We start from the raw sequence: 26136 nt of genomic DNA on the forward strand, positions 1-26136 counted from the left end.
GCCCTCTGGCAGCGTTCACACCCTCTTACATATTCGCGTACATCTTCCCTCACCCGTGGCCACCAAAATTGTCGGGTCACCAGCATCATGGTTTTGTGTTGCCCAAAGTGCCCCGCTGTGGGGGTGTCATGTAGTTGTTTGAGTACCCTTCTTCTTAGAGCCTCCCCCGGTACGTACATCGCCCCCCTGTAGTACAACACCCCTTCCTTCTCTTCAAACCCCTCTGGTGCTCCCCTCCCCTCTTGGAGTTCCCTGATTTTTGTCCGGGCGAATTCATCGTCCCTAGTGAGTCCTGCCAGTTCTCTCGTGCCCACTAGAGTACCCCCACACACCCATCGGTCCTCAGGTATGATGTGGCGGGTCTCCGGTGGCCCCTCTCCTTCGAAGTACTCTGGTTTCCGCGAGAGAGCGTCTGCTCTCACGTTTTGCTCGCCGGGCACATACTGGATTTCGAAGGAAAACTTGGAAAACTCCTGCGCCCAGCGAATCTGTCTCTGGTTGAGCACCCGTGCTGTCCGCCAATATTCCAAGTTCTTGTGATCTGTGCAGACCTGGATCTTATGCTGCGCCCCTATCAGCAAATGGCGCCACCGACGAAAGGCGGCGTAAATTGCTAGCAGTTCTCGGTGGTATACGGTGTAGTTTTGTTCCGACTTGCTCAGCTTCCTCGAGAAAAAGGCGCACGGTTTCCATTCTTGCTTGTTCAGTCCTGGCTGCAACAGAACCACCCCGATGGCTGTCTGACGCGTCCGTCTCCACCCTCATTGGTTTCTCCAAATCCACATGTAGTAATTGTTCCTCCGACGCGAATGCCTTCTTCAATCTTTCAAAGGATTGCTGGGCTTCCTCCGTCCACACAAACTTTCTTTTACTACTGAGACAGTCCGTGATTGGGGCCGTCAAGTGCGCAAAGTTCTTGATGAACTTCCTGTAGAAATTGCCAAAACCTAGGAACCTCTGCACATCTTTTCATGTCTTTGGGGTCTTCCACTCCAATACTGCTTGCACCTTGCTTGGGTCCATCGCTAAGCCTTTGTCAGATAACTTGTACCCCAGGAACTCCACCTCTCGGGCATGAAACTGACATTTCTCTAGCTTGACCCACAACTGGTGTTTCTGCAAACGTTGTAGCACTTCCCTGACATCTCTCACATGTTGCTCCTCATTTTCTGAATAAATCAAGACGTCGTCCAGGAAAGCTACACAGTTCTTGTAAAGCAGAGACCCCAACACGTGGTGCATGAACGCTTGAAAACAGGCGGAGCCTGACTGTAATCCGAAAGGCATAATGAGATATTCAAAAGCCCCCAGGGGTGTGAACATGGTGGTCTTCCATTCACCCCCCTCTCTCATCCGGATTAAGTTGTAAGCCCCCCTCAGATCTAGCTTGGTGAAAATCTTTCCCTTCCTCACTCTCGTCAGAATGTCATCAATTCTGGGCATCGGGAAAGTCACAGGTTCTGACACCAAATTTACCCCCCTAAAGTCCACGACCAGCCTCGGTTTATCAGTGTCCTTTTTGTCCACAAAAAATACTGGACTGCCCCCTTTTCACTAAAAACCTCCTTCAGATCAGCATATTGCGGTGGCACCTTCCCTTTACCCTCCACTGCAGTGCTTGCCACTCTGGCTACGCTCATCCTTGGCGTTTCCCCTCCTAGGCAGTGCTGCAGGCAGTAGTCAGACCCAAAGCTGACGGTCCTCTGATGCCACGCCACCACCGGATCATGTTGCGCTAACCAGCTCATCCCTAATATTATTGGGGGACCCGCTAATGAGGCAACGTGGAAGGCGATTGTCTCTGAGTGCCTAGACACTCTCATTCTCATCGGCGGGGTCTGGTGGGTAACTTCCCACCCAATCAGTTCCCTCCCATCAATGGTGGTGACTTGCAGAGGTGCATCCAAAGGTAGCAGGTGCAGCTGATGCTCTAAGGCAAAGTCCCTACTAAAAAAATTGCATGAGCTCCCTGAGTCCAGCATACCTTGAACCTTCACTGGGTGCCCATTTGGGAGTTCAAGCACCACCTCAATGGCAATTGCTGCTCTTGGAGAATCTGGTTTGGGCACATTCATTGGTTGTTGGCTCGGCTGCTGTGCCCGCTGATTGGCAGCCAAGCGTGTCCGTTTCCCTGCTCTGGAGTCTGGGGTTCCTCCTCCTCGCCCCCCACGGCCCCCCACCATTGCTTGCCAGACCTTTCTTTGTGGGCAGACTCTGGCAAAATGTCCTGGCCCCGTCCTCCAAGTGCCCCACAATATAAGCAACTTTGGCTGCGTCATTTTCAAAATCATTTTTCTGCAGCTTCAAGGCATATTCTATTTCTGTTCTAAACGCCCCATACTCTTGAGGCTTTCCCCCAAACTTGTGCACCAGTCCCGGTACCTTCCTCGCTATGGGGGTGGGTTTCCCCTGAGCATCCAGCGACCGTCGTTCGTCCAGCCTCGCCGTCAGGATGGCTATGTGCTCTTCCAAATCGCAGTTTCTCTCCTCCAGCGATTGGCCTCCAGCCGCCCCTCCCGTGGCTCCAGCTCCTCCGGTCTTACTCATGATGCCCCCTTTCTGCTTGTTGCGCACGAGCAACTTTCAGGGACAGACAGATTGCTGTAGTGGTTGGGAGTTACTCGTGCGTAATCCTGCTTCGTTTGAGCATCGGATTGCCTGGTTAAACCCTCCGGACTGCGCAGCCCATCTTAGCGTGGCTGCCCTTAGTCGCTCGTAGAATCTGTCTGTGGGTGTTTCTTAAAGCGTTGCCAACATAAGAGTTGTTTGACGCCCAATCGTTTCCGCCTCTCACTGCGCGGAAGTCTCCTGCGCAGGGTGGGCGTGGGCAGCGGGGTGCTTGGGCTCTCCTCGCTAACTTCCAACGAAGGGTCCTGGAGCCCCTGCACCTCCCTGTCCCGTTGCTCTCCTGGATCCCTGGTGTTACACTCATTCTCTTCCCCTTCTTCCCGGCTGAGTCTCCCCCTAGCGCTGGGACCTTCCCCTGCAGAATCAGAGACCCTCTCCTTCTCCCGTGCCTCTGATGGCAGTTCCCTGACATCCGCTAATCCGTCAATGGGCTTGCTTCGCAAGACGAAAAAACCGCTAGACGAAGAGAATCACAGAATGGATTCTTTTCATCTTGCGAGGCACCACTGTACCGTATTTTTCACTGCATACGACACACTTGTTTCCTCCTAAAATGTAAGGGGAAATGTCTGTGCGTCTTATGAAGCGAATGCTGCACGGAAGGAGGACAGATGGGAGCCATGGCTCCCGTCCTTCCCTCCTCCGCTGCTCGCTTTAAAGCAGCAAAGCGGGACAGAAGCCACTTACACGGGTGTAAAGCAAGCACAGAGGGAGCCCTGTAATCCCTCTGCCCCTGTGCTTGGCCGCCCCACTGGGATGGGTGCATGCGGGCACGCCACCCCCTTGGGACAATGCTCACATGGGCGACGTCCCACATCCTCACAGGTGACGTGCCACCACGCAAGACCCTCCCTCCGCCACTGGTCTTGCCAGGACAGTAGTGCCTACCTTTGCAGAAGTGTGAAATTTGAAGGGCGGCTGTGGTTTGGTCCTTGTGTTGTGTATGAAGGTGAGAATTAGGTAGGTTTGACTTTAAATGGGAACTGAATCAGATTTCTCCCTCATTCCTCCCTCATATGAAAGCCCCCAGAGCTCTCTGCTATGAACAAAAAGGAAGAAAGTCCCACTTCTTTTGGCTTTATTAAAATAATTGTGTAGGGCAAAACCATACAGTCCTTAGATCTAAGAGACTCAATGTGGGAAGCTCATATATTTCCATTGCCTGCCCCTCTTACTAGGGGATAAAGTCTCTCTTCATTTGTTAATGACAGTGATGATGGTTCTTAATGCCACTGTTGACTACTGTTCACTTTACATGGTTGAAATATTATTCTAATATACCAGTAGTTTATTAAATAGTTTAGTACAACATTTGATTCAGAATATTTTTTCTTGTTTTCCTCCTCTAAAAACTAGGTGCGTCTTATGGTCAGGTGCGTCTTATGGAGCGAAAAATATGGTGATTAAATAATACACACAGTTAAAATGACCCTAAAAACCAAGCACCAACTCTAAAGATGCTGCCTGAGCTAAAAATGCTGCTTAAGCTATCCCCTAACACTGATGTGCTATAGTCCAAAACATCTGAAAGGCATCAGGTTGGCAAAAGCTGCCCTACCAACTATGTTATCTGTATTAACTGAAAAGGATGGTGATGTGACATTAAGCAAATGGTAGAGTCCATGATTTTCTCCCAGCTTGACCTTATCTGACTAATCTCCCTACTGAAGTGTAGCAAAAGTATGCCTCATTATAATTTGGACATACATTTGTGATTTAAGGCAGTCTCCTTTAGTACAGAGAGAAACTCTTTTTTTGTTCTCTTTGGTTCTCTTACCTTATGGGTACTTTTTTTGTTCTAAAAAACAAACTTGTGAATTAAATAAAGGTTTTTCTTAAAAATCATATCTTTAAGCTGGCAGTGAGCTCCACCTACTGGCAAACTGACCCAGATATGATGGATTTTTATACCTAACATTCCATCTTTGACAGAACTATTGTTTTTTGTCGATAATATGAACAATTTGAGATGGACCTTGACAGTGCTTTTTTTCTGGGGGGAACGCAGGAGTACGAATACCCCTAAACATTTTGTGAATCTAAGTTTGGCCTCATTGAGAAGCAGTATTTCAGTATAAGTAGGAAAACGAGACTACCCCTAAACATTTTTTTTAAGCACTGGACATTGATACAGATTCACAGAGTGTCCAAGTACGGTAGGTTTTGAGTCAGCTATCTTCATAGCAGAGTTTCTGATCCTGACTTACTCCTCTAAACCTGTTTTTCTCAAACCGGTATCCTCCACATGTTTTAGCTAGCTAGCGCTCCCATCAGTCCCAGCCAGTATGCTATGTTGGACATGATTGATAAGGGATGCAGCCATAAACATCTGGAAGGTACTAGGTTGGGGAAGCTGCCCTAAATCGCAGTTAAGACTTCCCACATAAGGCGCAGCAGTTGGTTGAACAAGGAAGTGAAACTTTCCAATTCCCTCCCCATCGCAGTAGGAGTCAAAGGCTTGTACATGAAACATTAAATCACAGATTATTAGCACTACATCAAAATCTGGCCATTATATGATTAAATCCATATCACACTTTTATAATACACACCTCTCTTACAAATCTTATAGAACGATGGATCAGAGTCTCTCTTCCGCTATGAGACAGAAGAACTGACATTTCGCTCCTTTGGAGCACGTTTTCAGACCAGTTGCACAGGGAGCAAAGCAGGCTACAGCGAGAAGGCCGAATCTGCAATGGTTGTCAGAGCTGGCCAGCTGAGTTTGCTATTAGCGGTAGTGCCTCCCCACTTCATCCCCAATTCTTCAAGCCCTCTTTTCCCTGTTGTAAATCTGTCCATTCTCCACCATGTGTTCTTAAGAATTGAGAAAGGAAGAGATCAGACATTGGATATAGTAGTTCTGGGACCCACTTTTGGCAGGCTTTTTACTCCATCATGTAGGAAACCTTTCGTGGTAAAAGCACCAAAATAATTTATAGTGCCTAGACCTCTTTGTCCTGGTTTCCTTCCCTGGTCATCTAGGAACAGCAGAATTATCCTAACTTCCTCCAGAATGCTGTCATGAAGTCATGTTAACATTGTTTTCATTCCATACATTTGCATACCCTCATTTCTACACAGAGTTCTAATGTTATTCCGCTTTTATTCACTTTCTTGAAAACAGATAAAACATTTGATGTTCCCACAGTTTATTTGCTGCAATAATGAAATATAGCTTCCAAAAAGAAGATGAATACTTTTATTAGACAGTCACTGATTTAATGCCAAGATGAATATTTCTAACTTCAGCTTCAATCACAACCATTCTTAAGATCTCACTTTGAAATTCTTGATATAAAAATGCTGACAAAAATGTTTTTAAGCAACTTTGAGTTTCTCTTTTCTCTTTTCTTTTCCACAGTTACTACAAATCACCAAACTTGATTTTATTTGTTTCACTGGACATGCAAAATTCCTATTAAGTACATTAGCTGAATACAACACACACAACCTCAAAATAACAGTTTTATGAACTAAGTTTTTCCAAGGAAAAGCTACCAAATACAAATGAAGTTACTACCCCATTTTAAATCAGGAGCAGGGGGTAGACAGGGAACCTGATCCCATTTCACAGGAGGAAACTGGAAGAGGAAACAAAGATTCTAACAAGAATCTTGAAATTTCACATTCACCATGCAATCATGAGTGAGCATGATAAAGTTATGTCACATTTTCTCTTCCCTGCAGAATCCTGCCCTTAAGGTTAATAAACACTAAAATGCTATGACTACTTTATGAGAGAAAGCTGACAGAAACTACCCACAAGATCAAAATGTTGACATCTGCAGCATTTATTTTATCACATTTATGCCCTACCCTCCTCTTAAGTATTCAGGGAGTTCAGAGATACATGGAATTAATATATTTTATCTTCCCAATAGGCCAGTCAGAGTGGTCACCCATCAAGCTACACGCTGAAGCAACAGGTGCTTAGCCTCGGTTTGCCCAAATTCAACACTACTACACCTGCAGTTCTCAACTTTCCACACCTAGGAAGCACCTTTCAATGCAAATATGCATTATGGGACCCACTTATTTATTTTACCATATGCAGAAATAGTGTTACAGGGGCAGCCCACTAAATGCCAAGCTATGACCAACTTGTGGGAACCAGCCTACCAGATGAAGGTCAGTGCTATCAGTGACATATAGCAAGGTGACAGAGCTCTCTCAATTCCATAAGGGTAATCAGTAAGTGGAAGCATGGGAAACAAATTACAATGGTAGCTCGGGTTACATACGCTTCAGGTTACAGACTCCGCTAACTCAGAAATAGTACCTCGGGTTAAGAACTTTGCTTCAGGATGAGAACCGAAATCGTGCTCCAGCAGGAGGCCCCATTAGCTAAAGTGGTCTTCAGGTTAAGAACGGACCTCCAGAACAAATTAAGTACTTAACCTTAGATACCACTGTAATGTAAAATACAGTCCAATTAACCCCCTAGGAAGTGATAAGGTTGGGTTCTGAGCATTCTCTCTCTCTCTCTCTCTCTCTTACCCTTTCCTTCACTGTGAGGAGATGGAAATGAAATACAAGGAGATCCTGTGTTTATCTGAAAGAATGACTCACACTCTGATGAGGGGAGTGGGGAAGAGAGCAACACAAAACCAAGCTCTACCCCATTCACTCCTTAGCTTCCATGCTGTATTGGAGGGCAAGTAAAAACTGAGCAATGAACCCTCACTAAAAACATTTAAAATATTTAAATGAATGTCAAACTGAAACCCATGCAAACAGTAACACTCTAATTTATAATAATGATATTTTTTAAAAAAAACTGATCAAGAATCTATTTTACAGATACCTTATACGTTAAATCTTATGCTGCATCTGCATACAGAAGCTTTGCATAATTTACTTAAGGATAGTTGAATAGCAATGGTTTTTTATGCTGCTGAATGTATATTTTTGTGCTCAACAACACTGTAAATTCATAAAAGAATGCTGCAGATCATAAACCAGAAATGCGTAAGGCATTCATAGTTGTTTAAGTCAAGAAGAATTAAATAACAAAATTGAAAAGGTCAAAAGGATGACCTGCTTTGCAATGAAAACAACAATTTAACTTCTAATTAAATAAATACTTTTCATTCAGGAGGATCATTATACGTGCTAAATCTGAAAAGCCATTCAAAAATGACTAAGAATTATAGCATGGTGAGATAAGAGAAAAGGTTATATATAATTCACCACCAAAATACTTTTGTTTTATCGATGAAATACTGATAAATGGATGATCAATCACAATCATTACAGAAAAGATGTGTTTAGCATTCTTCTTTGAATTAAGGGTAGGGGAACCCCATCTTACAAAGCAAAGATAGAGAGCACAAATGTGGGGAGTAGTAGTCATTTGTACACAAGTATCATGAGGTAGGAATGGATTCTTAGCCCCTCCAGCGCCCTCCAGTCCCAACACTCCCTGGAAACACCCTCCCTGCCCCCCTTTCCCTCTGAAAGCTAGTCTCCAAGACTAGGGTGTGTAAAGTCCAGGAAATGTAAGGAAATGCTTAGAGGTATGCATGTGAAATGTAAGGAAATGCTTAGAGGTATGCGTGTGAAATGCTCCCACATCAAAACAGGCACATATTTGGCGAAGTGTGTTTCCATGAGGATCAAAAGGCTTTCATTTATCTTTCCTGGAAGGGAGGGAGTATCACCCAGTCTAAGAGCTACTAAGCTGTCTCTTGTGTCACCTTCAAAAATCCACACATAGTGGTGCTCTCCGTTTACATAGGTGAGGCTAGCACCCCAGTCATTTTGGCACCCAAAGTAGTTGCAAGCTGCCTCTATGGTTAGTATGGCCATGGCAATATTATCAGAAAACTAATTTACTTTTTCTTAAGTACTGATACAGCAACCCTTTCTTCCTTCTCTCAGTTAATTTTCTTTGTACAGTGGTACCTTGGTTTACAAACTTAATCTGTTCCGGAAGTCCATTCTTAAACCAAGGTGCGCTTTCCCTAATGAGGCCTCCCGCCGCCGGTGCTCTTCCACCATTCGGATTCCGTTCTTAGACTGTGATAAAGTTCTCAAACCGGGACACTATTTCCAGTTTTGTGGAGTTCGTAAACCAAATTGTTCTTAAACAGGACTGTTCTTAAACAGAGAGATCATCAGGAGATTTGGGCTGGGTGTTCATCAGTATGCGGATGATACCCAGCTCTACCTCTCTTTTAAATCAGAACCAGTGAAGGCGGTGAAGGTCCTGTGTGAGTGTCTGGAGGCGGTTGGAGGATGGATGGCGGCTAACAGATTGAGGTTGAATCCTGACAAGACAGAAGTACTGTTTTGGGAGGACAGGAGGTGGGCAGGTGTGGAGGATTCCCTGGTCCTGAATGGGGTAACTGTGCCCCTGAAGGACCAGATGCGCAGCCTGGGAGTCATTTTGGACTCACAGATGTCCATGGAGGCACAGGTCAAATCTGTGTCCAGGGCAGCTGTTTACCAGCTCCATCTGGTACATAGGCTGAGACCCTATCTGCCTGTGGACTGTCTTGCGAGAGTGGTGCATGCTTTGGCTATCTCCCGCTTGGACTACTGCAATGCGCTCTACGTGGGGCTACCTTTGAAGGTGACCCGGAAACTACAACTAATCCAGAATGCGGCAGCTAGACTGGTGACTGGGAGCGGCTGCCGAGACCATATAACACCGGTCTTGAAAGACCTACATTGGCTCCCAGTATGTTTCCGAGCACAATTCAGAGTGTTGGTGCTGACCTTTAAAGCCCTAAACGGCCTCGGTCCAGTATATCTGAGGGAGCGTCTCCACCCCCATCGTTCTACCCGGACACTGAGGTCCAGCACCAAGGGCCTTCTGGCGGTTCCCTCACTGCGAGAGGCCAAGTTACAGGGAACCAGGCAGAGGGCCTTCTCGGTAGTGGCGCCCTCCCTGTGGAACGCCCTCCCACCAGATGTCAAAGAGAACAACAACTACCAGACTTTTAGAAGACATCTGAAGGCAGCCCTGTTTAGGGAAGCTTTTAATCTTTGATGTATTACAGTATTTTAATATTTTTTTGGAAGCCGCCCAGAGTGGCTGGGGAGGCCCAGCCAGATGGGCAGGGTATAAATAATAATAAATTATTATTATTATTATTATTATTATTATTATTATTATTATTATTATTATTAAACCAAGGTACCACTGTATATATTTTTTCCTGCTACACTATACCTAATTTATATTGCAAACTTTCTAGCAGAGGCCCTTATCAAATTAGTTTGTCCAGAGCAGCATGTACATCTCATGTTTTGCATACCAATAATAGTGACAGGGGAATGAATGCAACTTTGGCATTTGAAAAACAACTAGATGGGAAAAAAGAGGGAGGGTGAAACAATAGCCAGTATTGAGACAGTATATTTGGACATGTTTATGGGAAAACAAGCATGCCCTAATGGAGACAGAAATAAATTATATCAAATGCACATTTTCATATGCATGAGATATAGATGTCATGAAGTCTTCTCTCCTGCAAACCAAGATGTCATGTTGACGTGATGCAGACAGGCAGAACAAAAAAATGAGAGAAAATTTTCTTCACCAAACACAAGCTCCAAACCTCTGCATGTTGAGAAAAGCCACTCAGAAATTTCTAGTGAATCGCTCCCACATATCGATGCATGGTTACCAACTAGAATAAAATGAATTATGTCTTTTTTGTTTTATCTGCCTGCCATGAAACAGAAGCAATGCTAAGCCACACAATTTCATAGATATTATGAATTAGAATTCCTGTGGGGATCCAGAGCCTTATATCCTACTCCAAAGGGTAAGAACATAACTGAGACCCCAAAATCCATACAGTCCATTCTGCCAGGATAGTCAGAAACTAATAAACCAGCTGATTGGGAACTGCCCTCTTCCAAAATAATTTCTTTTCCTGCCTCGATTTCAGGGCAGAGCTACGGCTTCCAATCCAGTGACCCTATGATGTCAGCAAGAAATCCAGGACCCATACCGTGCAGAAATAATGCCTCCTCCACACAAGAGCTGAAGGCATCTATCCTTCAGGGTGCTGCTTTGCAAGTGACTTCTCTGTAGGGAAGCCACTTGCAAGGATCACCCTGCACCACACAGGATCAATGCCTCTGCTCAACAGCTGTTATGCAGAGGCACTGATCAAGTGGGGTATCAGGCAGGAAGGAGAGTCACGGGGCATTAGGCTCCTACCTGCTCTCAAAATAGGCAGCTGTCAGCCACAAGGAACTCAATGCACGCCTCTTCCTCCTGCCTGATGCCTTATCATTGTGTAATTAAAAAAAAATTAAGGTCTCATATATATAATAAATGTTCATAAATGTGCCAAGCAAACATGTACATCAATATATAAACCACGTCTGAAGCAGCACAGGAAGACAGTCCTGAAACCATTTTGACTCCCAAAACTGACCAAATGTTTCTCTGCAAGGAGGGAGGGGGTGAGGGAACCTTCCCATTGTCTTAGGAACTAAGTGATTACCATCTCAAAGAAATGGCAGACTACCGGAAAAGGCAATCAGATAACCAGTAGACAGGAAAAACAACATTCAAATTTCTGTTGTGGACCGCCTTTTCTGTGATGTAGGTATGATGTATCTGGGGGGTGGTCTTGGGCTACACCCCTTCTGCAAGCTATGTATGAGGTTTCTGGGGGTGGTATTGGACTCCAGGGCGGGCAATTTAAAATGTCTATATAAGGGCAGGCACACCTTTGTTCTGGGTCCTCCTCCTCTCTCCTGTGTGTGAGGGGAACACCCTGTTGCAACAGTTCAATAAAGATCAGACTTATTAGCTGCTTTGCTTCCCAATATTCTCTGGTTGGCCTCTGTTATTTTCTCCTACTGATGGAGAACCTACAAAGGATTCTATAAGGACTCTTGTGTCCCCCCATAAGGGAATAAGAGCAGATTTTGTTTACAACAATTGACAGCCCCATATCCCTCTGGGTCATTCAACACAACCGACAGGGATCTGTGGCTATCTCAGCTTGACTTGTGCAAGGCCTGAATCCTTCCAAATAGGCACAACGTGGCTCAGGATTCAGGACTTAGTCAAATCTGGTGCATAGCCCTAGTAATTGGAAATGTAATGTTCTGGACAAAGAGGATATAGTCATAGCTATCATAGTCCATGAAGCCTTGAAGCTGCCTTTCTGCAATTAGAACTTAGGCAGTAGATTCACCAGACACACAGGTCTTCTGGCCCCAGACTTCCTCACTATGTTAATAAGTGCTGCCCTTTCATTTAAATTACAGCAATCGTTTCTGAATTTCAATCTACACATATCAATTCGCTTATGCAAGTTTTATGCAAATCTGTTTTCTCTTTGGTCTTGATGCGCTACTAGCCACCTTAATTTTAACCCAGCTTTAAAGCAATCTATCGAGTAAGATCCTCATTCTTAAGTTCTCTTTGTATTTACAGTTGCACCAAAATTCAATTTAAAAAAAATATTTTAAAAAATAAGATCCTAATTTATCAACGTATCATTAAAGTAACTCTAGAGTGAAACAGGATGCCTTGTAGTTGTGCTGTATCCTCCAGTTAACAGTCACTGCTAGTTGCAGCCCCATACAAGTACACCATTAATGCCATAATAATCACAGGAATTACCATTGAAGAAACTGATCTGGCATCCTCCTCATAGTTTACAACAGGTGGCGGTTCTTTCCCTTCATTTTCTTGCACTTTTTGTTCTAGAAGTTCCTTCTGGGCAGCAAACTTGACTTCAGTGCATCTCAATTGCTGAACCGTTTGCTTCAATTCTTCCAGTGTCTGTTTCTGGCTTAACAGAAGCACAACACTGAAAATGAATGAGATAAAATTAATTTAGAGGGGGGGAACCTGAAGTTAATTTCTCCTCTCAAAAAACATGGATTTCTGGGTGAGGATGCTGACAGGTCCTTTGAGCTACACCGTCTGTTTTAAGTTGTCTTAGTTTTAAAGTCAATTGGCTCAGCTGTTCATGTTAATTGCAACATGCAGGCAAGGAGCTTATCTGTTTTACTTTTACGTGGACTTAAAAGTCATATATGTTAATTATAGGAAAGGCGCTGAGAGGGCAACTTTTGATTCGGCTTTCAGCATTCTGCTGATAAGGAATTTTAAAGCTCATTTCGACTGAGGGATATTCTGCAATTTTAATGGTTTTAATATGGTTACCACACAAGCACAGACCCACAGTGCTTAAAATAAATCATCTGGGACTCCATTGTCCAGAAAGTTTGTCCAGAAATCCTCAACTGGAGCAGCTAGGGCAAGGGAGATGGAGGTAACTACAAAGCAATTGCAGCACGGTGTAATTTATTTGCCTTATATGGACAGCCCTGGTTCTTTACATGGCAAATGTGCAAGAAATGGGGCTGGGTATGCCTTATCCTAAATAAGAGGTTTTGCTACATATTCCTCTAATGAAAGCTTACCTAACTGGTCAATAGATCGAGACTTGTTAGGAGCTAATACAATTAGGAACCTTGCTTTTAAACATCTACATTCCTCCGCTTAATAGTCAGTCACTGACCACCAGGATATGGTCAGATTTAACTTCCTTACTGGAGCAGGTCAGTGGTAAATTTCTCACTGCATTTATACGTATTTATGGAGATTTTAATGCCCGAATTGGAGCAATTGCGGAGGGTCTTCTGCTACCTTGGAATATATGTTCCTAACAAGTTATAAACAAGCCATTTGCATACAGACAGGCTTGCTTAAGTATTTTCAGATTTGAGATCCAATCATGGCACACTAAAACTACATGACTTTTTTTTACTACTCACTCAGATTTCCTCTCACAGATCTTAGAAGATTCTTCTATCTTTTTTTCTAATTCCAATACTAGCTCTTCCTTGTTTAGAAGCGTCTGCTGTGTCTGAATCAGCTCTTCTACTACTGTTTTCAACCTAAGGTTTCAATGAAAAAAATTATATATTCATCTCACAAATATATATTGCATACACTTAGCAACTCCCTAGTGTTTTCATCAGAATACAGTTGAAAATGTAAGAGAGAGCAATATACACTTATATGAAGCCATTCTAGATTTTTCATATCTATGAACACATATCCATCTATTGTTATTATTTGCTTATATTACATCGATTGGGATACATTCTCTACCAACTATAGCCCTCCAGTTGTTTTGAATTATAAATCCCACCATCCCTGTGCACTGGCCATGTTGGCTCAGGCTGGTGGGATACTTGCAAGTTCAACAGCCCATTCACCAGCATCATCTGCACCTTGGTTTCCAAATGCATAAAGCCTTTCCTGCAAAAGTAAATTGTTGCTTCTTTGCCTTAACAAAAGCAGGAACCAAGCCACATTGATCTTATCATGAAGAAGAAACTTTGTTTGCTGATCGGAATCGATTCCAATAAGCAAACAAAGTTTATTTTTCTGCCAATAAGATCCATGGGGCTTTAAGGCACACACTCTTGCTAGGCAGAGTAGAGACCTTGATATCATGCTTAGCCTGATATCGTGCTGGGTCTCTGTTCTGCCTAGTGAATCTCCCTACCTCGGCAAGGAAGCTTATTGTTATGCTGGATCTGTCTCTAGCCAGAGGCATGGGGCTTGCGCCTTGCAGACTGTGCAGGAAGAAAGCAGCTTTTACTACAAAGTAAAGCCCTTTACTCTGCAACACCAGGTGAGAGGCAGCAGGGGCTTATGCTTTGAAGATCTGAAGGCAGGAAATGGTCATCTACTTTGCAGTAAAGGTTTGCTTTGCAGTAAAGTGCTGCTTCCTGCCTGCTGGGTCTGCAAGGCCAGCTGGGTAGTGCATTCTCGATATATTACAGGGTGAAAAAAAAATATGAAACCTTTATCGCTGTCTCAAGTTCATACCGGTAAGAGACAAAATATTGATATATCACTCACCCCCAGTAACAATTCCCCACTCTCCTAAGCTTACTGATCATTACACTGCAGTCACTTTGCTCATCACCCTGGTCAACAAATAGGAACATAGGAAGCTGTATTGCAGTGAAGCAAACTCTTGTCTATCTAGCTCAGTATTATCTACACTGACTGGCACAGCTCTCCAGCTTTCACGTAGGGGTCTACCTGGAGATGCCAGTAACTGAATCATATAAGGCAAGATGAAAAAAAATGAGAAAGGAGGCTAAGTTACTTACATCGTTTGCAAACTTTCAGCTGTTAAATTATTCCACATAATCTCATTAGCTTGAAGATTTTCATTTTCTTCCAATAAAGATGTATCAAATTCTATTTCTTGTTGCGCAACATCTGGTGTCCTTTACAGATGCAAAACATTGATTGATTTGATATAATACTCAAAGACACTTCACACACAAGTACAATATGCTATTCGTAGTCTACAAAAATACAACTGCATTTAATTAAAGGAAGCAGGATATTAACATATCACGGTTGTCCATAGGCGCTGTTGTGATTCTATATGAATACAGGTCCCACAAATGGAATTTCATCTGGGCTACTAGGACTGCTTGTTCTAGGAACTGCCAAAGGTGGGACACAGACTAACACCAAGCATCTGAAGTGGGAATGACACTGTATTCTTCTTCCATACCAGGCTGGCCAGCTACAGGCTGTTAGTTCTGACAATTATACTAAGATTTAGTGGAAGGACCATAGGAGACAATATATTTTATATTTAAAACAAGCGTAGAGAAAGTAAGTACTTTTATGAACTATGCCTCCATAGCTGACAATGACCTTTGCCAAAGTAGTTGTATGTGGATTTCCTTTGTCCATGCCCCATCCCACTAACCTCTTGCCTGAGGAACGGGACTTATGTCCATAAGAATTTCTAGTCTGATCCTTGAAAGCTCCTTCTCTGCAGATGAAATGGCTGCAATCTACACCAATCACACGATCAAAGGAGGACCAGTTCATACAATTGACAGCTCACACAGGTGGCTCACATAGTTCTGGTGCAACTATTCACCTGTATGAAGCAGTCCCTCAAACAGGTTGGGTGATTTAAACCACACTATCTCAAATGCTGATGCACTAGGACCATGCATGTGTGGTCACCACCCAATTATCTGCTGTTCCACAGTGTTGAAGACAGTTTTCCCATTCCCAGCTCTAGGTTAGTAGGATGGGTTAATGGCTCTGCCCATTGAACAAAGGCAGGCAGCAACCTTTTGGGAGGTGGGGCATCCATCATGCAGTTCTGCTCATGCTTTCGATCAAAGTGCAGCCAGTTGCCATTAGCTCCCACTGATTTCTCAGGTTCTTACATTTTTATTCACTTTCTCTTGTCTTTCCAAATAGCTTACTGAATCCTTTTACTCAGTACTTCTCGGATTTAACTTTAAATCCTCAGATTTAACTTTAGCTTCTTTGTGTCTTTAGTTTTCACAGAGCCCCCACCCCACCCCACCACTACCCCAGAATAGATGGAATTTAACAAAAGCTTCTATATATCCCCCCCCCATACATTAAGCTACGAGAGAAAAGGAAATCCTTTCCACTACAGCAACAGCCGTTTAATATGCAAGACAAAGGGAAAGGGGTCTGAGAAACCTAGAGAAAGTGCAAGCCCATCTTGCTTGCTTTTGGCAAGAAAGCCATTTTTCCTCTTCCAGCAAGCAGGAGAAATTTTTTTATCGGGGATTCCTTTCCAAAAGAGAGTCTCAATTCATTTACAAAAAACTGAAAGGAGAAGGAAGTAGAACCTGCCAATTGACATCAATGGCTGAAACCTCTCCTGCAGCACCCAGCCCACCAGAGGTACAGTTTCTTCTGTTCCAGGGAGGCTAGTGGGGTTAGATGCTTGGGGAGGGGGGAAGCGACCCTCCCTCCTCTGAGGCTGATACCAACTGAGAAAAGGAAAAGATGCAAGTAGGACTTTAAAAACTGCTTCCTTGCAATGCTCTGAATCACATTAGTCCTTCTCAATCATCAGATAAAGAGGAATTCAGGGGGTTCCAACCCTCCTTCCCCCCAAAACTACCACTGACCAGGGTTTTTCAGGGGTCCATTCCCCCCTCAGAGCCAGCTCCTGCTCATACCCTACAGCTGTCCGAGGACACGCTCAATCAAATCAAGCAGGCTCTCCTGCAACAACTCTCAGATCTTGCATGCTTTAAAAGCCTCTTTACCTGCTCTAGCCACACCTGCTGGCAAGGGATTTATGACCTCAAAGACAGTGCCCAAAAGGTTCTCTCTCAGCTCAAGGCAGCCTAATGTACCTACCACTGAGCTTGCTTCCACCAGATCTCAGTGTCTCCATTCCTTTGGTCTAGGAGAGGATTAGAATCCAATGACTCCTTTTACTAACATGGATTAATATGAGGATGTATGGAGTAACACACCACACACAAACACCAACAATTCTCACATTGGCTATTCCAGGAATCTCATTACATTCCTTTATTATGCAAAACTTTAGCTACCTTGGAGTTTAACTCCCCCCCCCCCCCCCCGCAGAGTCATCTCCTGCTTCCACTAAAACAGTGGCAGTACTAAAGGAACCACAACCTCCTATGTCTGGAGTTCCAGTTCCAGCTCTCTTCTTGACGGTTACAAAGGCTGAATGGGATTCAACCCTCCAGCATCAGAAAGCGGTAGTGCTTGCTAAAAACTTATACTATTTAGATTCTGATTTCATGGACTCCTTAAAACTGCCCAGCGTAGCTCTACCTATTTCCATTTCAGGTTCTAAAGCTCTGCTTCTGCAGGAAGGGGACTCTCAGCTGAAGAATGCCACCTACACTGCGCTATCCACAGGGCCTTAGCCAGAAAAGTAGTTTGCACAGACTTGGTGTCTGCACATGCATCCTTAATGCAGGTGGATGATCTTCTAGACAACCCTGATCAAGATATGAGTCGTACCCGCCAAACCTTACTCAAGCTACACTGTTCAGCTGCATTCATTGCAGAAGCTACAATGGATACTATGTCCTTGTAGCTGGTGTGGTGGCCAGGTGCACTCTGTGGCATCTACACACTGGGAGGCAGATATTCGGTCCTGCGTTAAGCTCTCCATCACCTGCTATGTGGGTGGCAAATTTCTTGGAGAAGAAACCCTGAATGACTCTCTAGTTGAATCCAGAGACAAACACAAGATGCTGCTCACTGGCAAGACAGACAAGAAAGCCAACAGGAGATATTCTCCATATTCCTACAACCAGTTCTTTTGGAACTTCAGGCAACCATGTGGAAGAAGAGACGCTATCTCGCATGCTGCTGCATGAGGCGCATGCATGTGAAGCAACCACCATATTATCTGATGTTCTACAGTGTTGAGGATAAATTTATTTAGAACAGATTATAGTTTGCAATGGTGAAACAACAACAGCAGTTATAAATATACATTTACCTGTGAGCCTCTATGAAACTACTGTACTCAGAACCAGGGTCTAACTGTTCAACAGATGTTTGGATCTCTTTATGAACATTCACTATTTCTTCTGTTACAAGACTGGTGATCTGACTGTATTCTTCAAGGATACCTTTTCTGGAGAAAATAAAAATACTATGTAAGTATGTCTAGAAAACCTTTTAGTAATTTATAAACTAAAAACATGAAGGAACTCTTTTAACTCTTCATTAACTCCTTGGATAGTTAAATCTTATTTATATATGACATATGCTGCGTCATAATATAATGTCTTGGTATTGCAACCTTCCCAAGGCCTCCAAATGCTTTTTATGAGTAGGCTATGAAGAGCAGTTTTCTCTCTTAGGGTATAGACATATGAACAAGAAGTGGGGGGGGGGGGGAGCTACAGTGTGCAATCTGGTTCCCTGCCCTTCTGTGAAGATCACAGTATGTGGATCAGATTCTGACACTCTCTCTCTCCCTACCTCAGTGCTTCAGATGGGCTGTCTACTTCCTGGCATGCTCATCCTATCAAACACTTGTTCAGCTCTTAAAATGTTTTATTTTTTTACAGTGTTTTTAAATGTTTTAGAAACAGTTTTGAAAGGGGAGGAAGTTATTTTACAGTGGACACAACAGCCAGACAATTAGGGCTTTGCACAGTTTGCTTCTGAAAAGGGACAGGGGAATTCCATAATTGACACAGGAGCCATCCATTCAGCAATGTGACAAATCTAGTTTCTGCCAGGAACCAGATGAACAAGTTCCCTCAGAGCCCAGTCTGGGAAAGACAATCATGTGTCTACACTGTGCAACAGTGATCACGCTTCAACCACACACTCATCATTCAAGATAGGTACATTGGTATGCAGCCTATCCTCACCTGTGTGATACTTCAAAAGCTGGAAAGGGAGGTGAGAGCAACCCTGAAGCATAAGCAATTTCCCTTCTGCTCCTCCCTTTCCTTCTTTAGAACTACACATGGGGAACAAGCAGATTGCAAGAAACATGCCATTGCAGCTGCTCCATGTTCCTCTTCTCATTTTCAAACCACCAACGAAGGGAAAGAGAGAAGTGAAGGAAACCACTATACCGCCCTTCTTATCTCTTCTCCTCTGTCTGCTATTTCTGTTGAACTGAAGAAGGAAATGAAGATTCCCTTGAACCACACATCCTGATGGTAGCCATTTATTTAGCATAATCTACCCTGCTCACCAGAATGAGAAATTTGCTGTAGGTTCAGCTGAGCAGGATGACTTAATAAAAATAAACACTGAATAATTGAATTGCACTCCGCATGCTACAATATACTCACTGCTGCATGACGCTTTTTCAAAGGTTTAGTTTAGAGTGAGATCAATCAATCAAAACATAAAACCTTTCTCTACTGGGTTGTCAAATATTCAGTACCATACCCATAAAATTGAGCAGGCTAAGGACAGATCCGAATCAAGAGTGATCTGGAAGACCCAGCAACTGCAAGAAGGTTTCTGAAGAGCCAAATGAATATCAGACTGATTTGAGGTTTCAGAACTAAACTATAAGAAGGTTATGTCCTTTTAAATAGGCCCATCTGCACAAGTCAAATAAGCAAAGATTTGCATCAGTGGGTAAATCCCATAGTATGCATCCACAAGTAGAACAGACTTCCTCTCACACAACAGGACTTTCCCTTCCTTTCTTCTCACCCTTGTGCTTCCTGCAAACTTCTGCTGAAGAATCCCCAGAAGAGGAAGCCCTATCGTGAGAGAGGAAATGTAGTCTACCTGTGGGATAGACACCATTGGATTTAATCCACTTGTACAAATTGTTCCCCATGAAATCCTAAGCACTGAACAGGTAAGAGCACGAAGACAGAATTTCTATACTTAGAGAAACAATGCTACTCACAGCTGCCAAAACAAGAAAAAGAGCAAAAGTCACAGAATAAAGAACAGGGTCAGTTGCTTTGGGAATGGCAAATACGGGCTCCAATTTAACAATTCACTTCAAAGTAAATTAAAAAATGCAACCCTGTTTGTCTCATAAGGCCCATTAATATTTTAGCAACTGTTTGAAGAGGGAGTAACCTGGTTTTAGAATATCTACAGAAGCTGTTGAGCTGGGGGGGGGGGGGAAGCTACCATAACCAAAATGCAACTCCATTTACCCTAAGAGTCTTTTTGTAAGATTATGCTATCAAAAAAGGAAGACCGAGAGCAATTACGGCTATCCAACCCAATTAATAAAAACTGAACAGCCAACAATGACATGGAATGGAAAATATTGTTTACATACTTTTATAACGCCACTTTTCAGATCAAGCTTCCAATGTAGCACTGTTTAAAGTTCCAACAACCAGCTTTCAGATTGCAACAGCTATTTATTTCTGCTACTTCTTGCGGGCATTTGCTGATTTTACCTCATCAGCAATTCAGACAAATAACGGCAGAAAACAGAATCATCCATTAAAAGCCCATGAGAATAAAATTATCTTCTTCACTTGATACAAACACAAAAAAAGTTGGTGCTGACTACTGTCCCTGGAGAGAATGTTCCACAATGAGGATTCCACCATTAGAAAGGCCATTTCTGCGTTGACTACTCAACTCTGAGGGCAGTGACACCGAGTGCAGGGTCTTTGATACAGGCCCAGGTTGGCAGAAAGTGTTCCTTCGGATACTCCCAACCATGCAATGCTTTATAAAACCAGCACCTTAAATTCATGTTTCTATCCTTAGCTGCCACTGTAGAATTTTGGGAGTAGCTAACAGCAATGGATTCTATTTTAGGCTACCGCTACCTACAAATAACAATGCAATGTGCCCAAGCAGCTGAAATATGCATGGTTTTACAATAAAAGAAAACGTGTCTTACAGTGCTTTAACCATTTCTTCTTGCATCTTCTGCAAGGAGTCAAGGAACAGAGGAAGTGTAGCGTCATAATACTGGTGCTGGTGTAACTGTGCTCCTTTCAGCGCCAACACATACTGATTGTGCAACATGTGGAGTTTCATAGTAGCTTTATCGTAACGTTCTTTGGCTTTTTCAGTCTCCTTTCCTGAAGGAAGAGCAATGGGAAGGAAAATCCATAATTATATAGGGATGCAATAAAAAAAACTTAAGCAAGAGCCAAAGTTAACCACTTTTAACTACCATTGATTTCAATGGTGCAGGTATGCATATGACATAACCATGTTCCACTGAATTCAACAGGGCTTTAACATGGTTAATTGTGAAGGGCTGCACCCTAAACTTTGCTCATGATTTCATTTCTAGCTAAATACACACATGGGCAGGGATCCAAAGAGATACTTAAGTACACCCTAGGTCACCTCCCTTCAAAAGCAGTTTGCCATGCAACACACGGTGCCTGCAATTGAGAAACACAAGCCTAGAGAGATAGTTTCTTGGGGGTTTTTTGGATTCAAGCCACCACTTCTGTTTTCATATCTGCTCTCTAATGCAAGCTATTAACCTAATGAGACCCTTAAGTTCTTCTGTCAATTTCTAAAGGCTTTAAATTCATTTTCTTTACTTTAGCTCTCTGCCTTACCAGGGTGCAATGAGTTCTAATTAGTGCTAGAAACAGATTCAAATAACTGCTAGCCTTTCAATTTTCAAAATGAAAGCAGGCTCTGCCTGTGGTGTAGTGGTTAAGAGCGGTAGTCTCGTAATCTGGGGAACCGGGTTCGCGTCTCCGCTCCTCCACAAGCAGCTGCTGGGTGACCTTGGGCTAGTCACACTTCTTTGAAGTCTCTCAGCCCCACTCACCTCACAGAGTGTTTGTTGTGGGGGAGGAAGGGAAAGGAGAATGTTAGCCGCTTTGAGACTCCTTAAAAGGGAGTGAAAGGCGGGATATCAAATCCAAACTCTTCTTCTTCTTCTTCTCTTTGCTTCAGAATGCCAAAGTACAATATATAATTTGTTGAACTGGGCGCAAGCTACCCTAATTAGAGCTTTCTGAATCACCATTTTTAAAGGTTTAATATATTGCAAAAAAGTTTACACTATGCACTCTTTATCTTTCTTTTCTTCCCTTTTTAACACCGAGTTTGAGGAACAACTGTATTGGATGTTATGTTCCTATTTTGATTTTTTTCCTCTCATACAGCAGCAGTGCTGCCTGCATATTTTGTTTTCAGCTCTACGGTCAACAATATGAATTACACATTCATGAAGGATAAGGTGTTATTACATTTAGTTTACAGTGGGCTAAAAAATCTCATAATGCAGTTACCTGAACATTTATTTTCATAATATACATTCATATCTCAAAGTGTTTTTATTCTGAGGCATCATTCAATTACAGTGGTACCTCGGGTTAAGTACTTAATTTGTTCCGGAGCTCCGTTCGTAACCTGAAACTGTTCTTAACCTGAAGCACCACTTTAGCTAATGGGGCCTCCCGCTGCCGCTGCACCGACGGAGCACAATTTCTGTTCTCATCCTGAAGTAAGGTTCTTAACCCAAGGTACTATTTCTGGGTTAGTGGAGTCTGTAACCTGAAGCGTATGTAACCCGAGGTACCACTGTAATTGTTTTTGTCAAAGTTAACCATGACATAAATCATGATTCTCTATCCTATACAAAATAGCAATTGCAAGTAGTAAAATAATGCAACCCTTTGTTACTCATAGGTATAACACACTGAAATAAATGTTAGTGTACAAAGGATCACAGCATAAACAATTGTAATTGATTTATAGAATAATATATTCTAAATACTTCTTAACTATCTAACTAAGTCATTTTATTACAGCCAATGACTGATATCAGGATAAAATCACCAATTACCAAGTTTAAAATCTCAGAATAAACTAAAATAAATAAAATTACAGCAATTAAAGTGTGACATATAATGACCAGCACTCAGAACAGATGGTCATTGCTAGATCAGAAGGGTTCGCTTCTGACGGATAAATGACCAACTAGAATTGCTTTTTTATGTATATTTCTTAAATATGGATTATTGGGACACAGCAGGGATTCTCTATTATAGGATATAATGTAGAGTAAAACTGGAGGAATCCCATCACAGAGCATTTTACGACATGAATTCCAGAGCCATGTTTCTCACATCCTTCACCATGTGATTCCGACAATATAAAATCCACTCCCCAAGGGCCTATTCAAAATGTGTTTCATGACCCGTTATCAAAACGTATCCAGTGAGAAGACCAGATACATCTCAGAGGGGAGAGCATTCCACAATCTGCCACCATCACAACAGAAACTGGTTTAGATTTGTAGCACAGATATGCTCAGGTATGTATAATTCAAACAGCTGGCACGTTTGGAAAAGAGGCAATACTCCCACAAAAATTTAGGAGCAATACTGAGAAAGTAAGGAAAGTGATGAGGGGCAAATGCTACAAAATAAACCAAGATTAGCTACAAGGGCAACTAAGTATAAAGACTAGTCACAAGCAAAAGTGATTTTACAAAGGGGAGAGTTTTGTAAAGTTTAGAAGCAATGGACTAAATTCTGGCACTGCAACTCATTGCTGGGAACTGCATATGCTGATTTTTCCACTATGCAAACAGAAACAGCCATGTCCATATTAAGTTGCAGCACTGGTATAAATCTTCCAACATAAAAGTAACAAGAATACGTGTGCGCACACACACAAAAAATTATCTATGCAGCATAAATATTTATCTAAATTGGGCAAAGTTATTTCCACTTCGTAAAATAGAAAGGGGGGTAATCTGATATATATATATATATATATATATATATATATATATATATATATATATATATATATATATATATATATATTTGCTTTCGTAGATTTTCACGGGTACAGGAATGTAGGTTTTGGTGTCTTCGGGTGTCTTCCCGTGTAAGAGTTGGGGTGTCTAGGCGACGTTTCGACGAGGTCTCACTCGTCATCTTCAGGCTGGTGCTTTCGGCTTCTTGTTACTGGAACAGAGCAGGATCTCAGTGTTTGAGTTCCTATAAATACTGTTGAGGGGGTGTGGTGTATAGCCTCTAACGTTCTGGGCAGAGAGGAAGTTCCCAGGTTAGTGTGCCTTTTCTTCTTTTGTTCATTAATTACTTGAGGGATATCTTGAGTGATTTCTTGAGTGATATTCTGAGTACCACTTAGGAGGGTCATTAGGTGTGGATTAGTTGCTAAAGCTTTCGTGTCTTGACCTCTTGAGCTTGTGAAGAGTTTTTCTGAGAAGATGGCTGTACTGCAAATAGTTGTGCTCTGGCTTGGCTTCGTGTATAGGGGCGAGCTGTGGTTTTGTGCCCTGTGCCAGCCAGATCTGTGTAGGGATTGCAGGGGGGTGCAGCATCCGGAGGTGCCACTATGGTTTGGCTACTGGATGGTGTCTGTAATTTATCTGTGGAGAGGGTCTGGGTTTGGGTCTGGTGTGGTTGATTGGAGATGGCGTTCTGTGTGCCTCTGGTTCTGGTGTCGGTTTTTGTGGGGAGGGCTAATTTCCAGATGTCTGGCAGGCGGGACGTGTCGTCACGCTTGTTCATGTTGTGAGGGTGTTTCTCTATCTCGATGGCTTCCATGATTATTCTCTTGTGGTGATGTTCCATGTTAAAGAGCAATTTGGAATCTGCAAAATTAATTTCGTGTCCTGTTTCTTTCATGTGTTGGTAAAGAGAGGAAGTTTTTTCTTCTTTTTTGACGGCATTCTTGTGTTCTGCGATACGTGCATTTATTCGTCTGTTTGTTTGTCCAATGTACGTGGCTGGGCAGACTTTGCAGGGTATTTCATAGACCCCTTGGTTTTCTAGCTGGATTTTATCTTTGGGGTTTCTGAGGATATTGGCTATTTTTTGGTTGGTGCAAAAGGCTGTTTTGATATTGTGTTTATGGAGGATTTTGCTAATTTTATCTGTAGTGCCCTTGATATAAGGAAGGAGGGCCATGCCATTGTTTTCTTCTGTGTCTTGGTTTTTGGGGGGTGTTTCTTTTTGGATTAGCTTCGTAACCCTGTTTTGCTGGTATCCGTTGGCGATTAACACATTTGAGAGATTCTGTAACTCAGTTGTCAAGTGGTCTTTGTCAGCCAGGCGTTTGGTTCTGGAGATGAGAGTCTTGGCTACGGAGTTTATTTGTGCAGGGTGGTGGTGTGATTGTGCATGTAAGTAGCGGTTGGTGTGTGTTTTTTTCCGGTAGATAGTGTGTCCTAGGGAGCCATCAGGTTTTTTGTAGATTAGGACGTCAAGGAAGGGAAGTTGGTTGTTGGCTTCTATTTCCATAGTGAATTGTATTTTGGGGTGTAGGCTGTTGAAATACACCCCAAAATATGAAATACCCTGCAAAGTCTGCCCAGCCACGTACATTGGACAAACAAACAGACGAATAAATGCACGTATCGCAGAACACAAGAATGCCGTCAAAAAAGAAGAAAAAACTTCCTCTCTTTACCAACACATGAAAGAAACAGGACACGAAATTAATTTTGCAGATTCCAAATTGCTCTTTAACATGGAACATCACCACAAGAGAATAATCATGGAAGCCATCGAGATAGAGAAACACCCTCACAACATGAACAAGCGTGACGACACGTCCCGCCTGCCAGACATCTGGAAATTAGCCCTCCCCACAAAAACCGACACCAGAACCAGAGGCACACAGAACGCCATCTCCAATCAACCACACCAGACCCAAACCCAGACCCTCTCCACAGATAAATTACAGACACCATCCAGTAGCCAAACCATAGTGGCACCTCCGGATGCTGCACCCCCCTGCAATCCCTACACAGATCTGGCTGGCACAGGGCACAAAACCACAGCTCGCCCCTATACACGAAGCCAAGCCAGAGCACAACTATTTGCAGTACAGCCATCTTCTCAGAAAAACTCTTCACAAGCTCAAGAGGTCAAGACACGAAAGCTTTAGCAACTAATCCACACCTAATGACCCTCCTAAGTGGTACTCAGAATATCACTCAAGAAATCACTCAAGATATCCCTCAAGTAATTAATGAACAAAAGAAGAAAAGGCACACTAACCTGGGAACTTCCTCTCTGCCCAGAACGTTAGAGGCTATACACCACACCCCCTCAACAGTATTTATAGGAACTCAAACACTGAGATCCTGCTCTGTTCCAGTAACAAGAAGCCGAAAGCACCAGCCTGAAGATGACGAGTGAGACCTCGTCGAAACGTCGCCTAGACACCCCAACTCTTACACGGGAAGACACCCGAAGACACCAAAACATATATATATATATATATATATATATATA

At 42.9% G+C, this 26136-nt stretch overlaps 1 protein-coding gene across 4 annotated transcripts in view; it reads right to left on the minus strand.

Moving 5' to 3' along the window:
• Positions 1-26136, minus strand: part of FER (FER tyrosine kinase) — a 168106-nt gene that overhangs the window by 123689 nt on the left and 18281 nt on the right. For all 4 annotated transcript variants that reach the window (XR_014013104.1, XM_081213663.1, XM_081213662.1 and 1 more), the window contains exons 6-10: positions 20784-20967; positions 17925-18062; positions 14749-14868; positions 13393-13515; positions 12230-12419 (exon numbers count right to left, since the gene is read on the minus strand). Coding sequence is in view for 3 of the 4 variants with exons in the window: in XM_081213663.1 (XP_081069789.1) it covers positions 12230-12419; positions 13393-13515; positions 14749-14868; positions 17925-18062; positions 20784-20967 (755 nt within the window). In the remaining variant the exon portion in view is untranslated. The remainder of the gene's footprint in view (positions 1-12229; positions 12420-13392; positions 13516-14748; positions 14869-17924; positions 18063-20783; positions 20968-26136) is intronic.

Source organism: Podarcis bocagei (genome assembly GCF_964188305.1).
Source record: "Podarcis bocagei genome assembly, chromosome: 11".
Taxonomy (NCBI): Eukaryota; Metazoa; Chordata; class Lepidosauria; order Squamata; family Lacertidae; genus Podarcis; species Podarcis bocagei.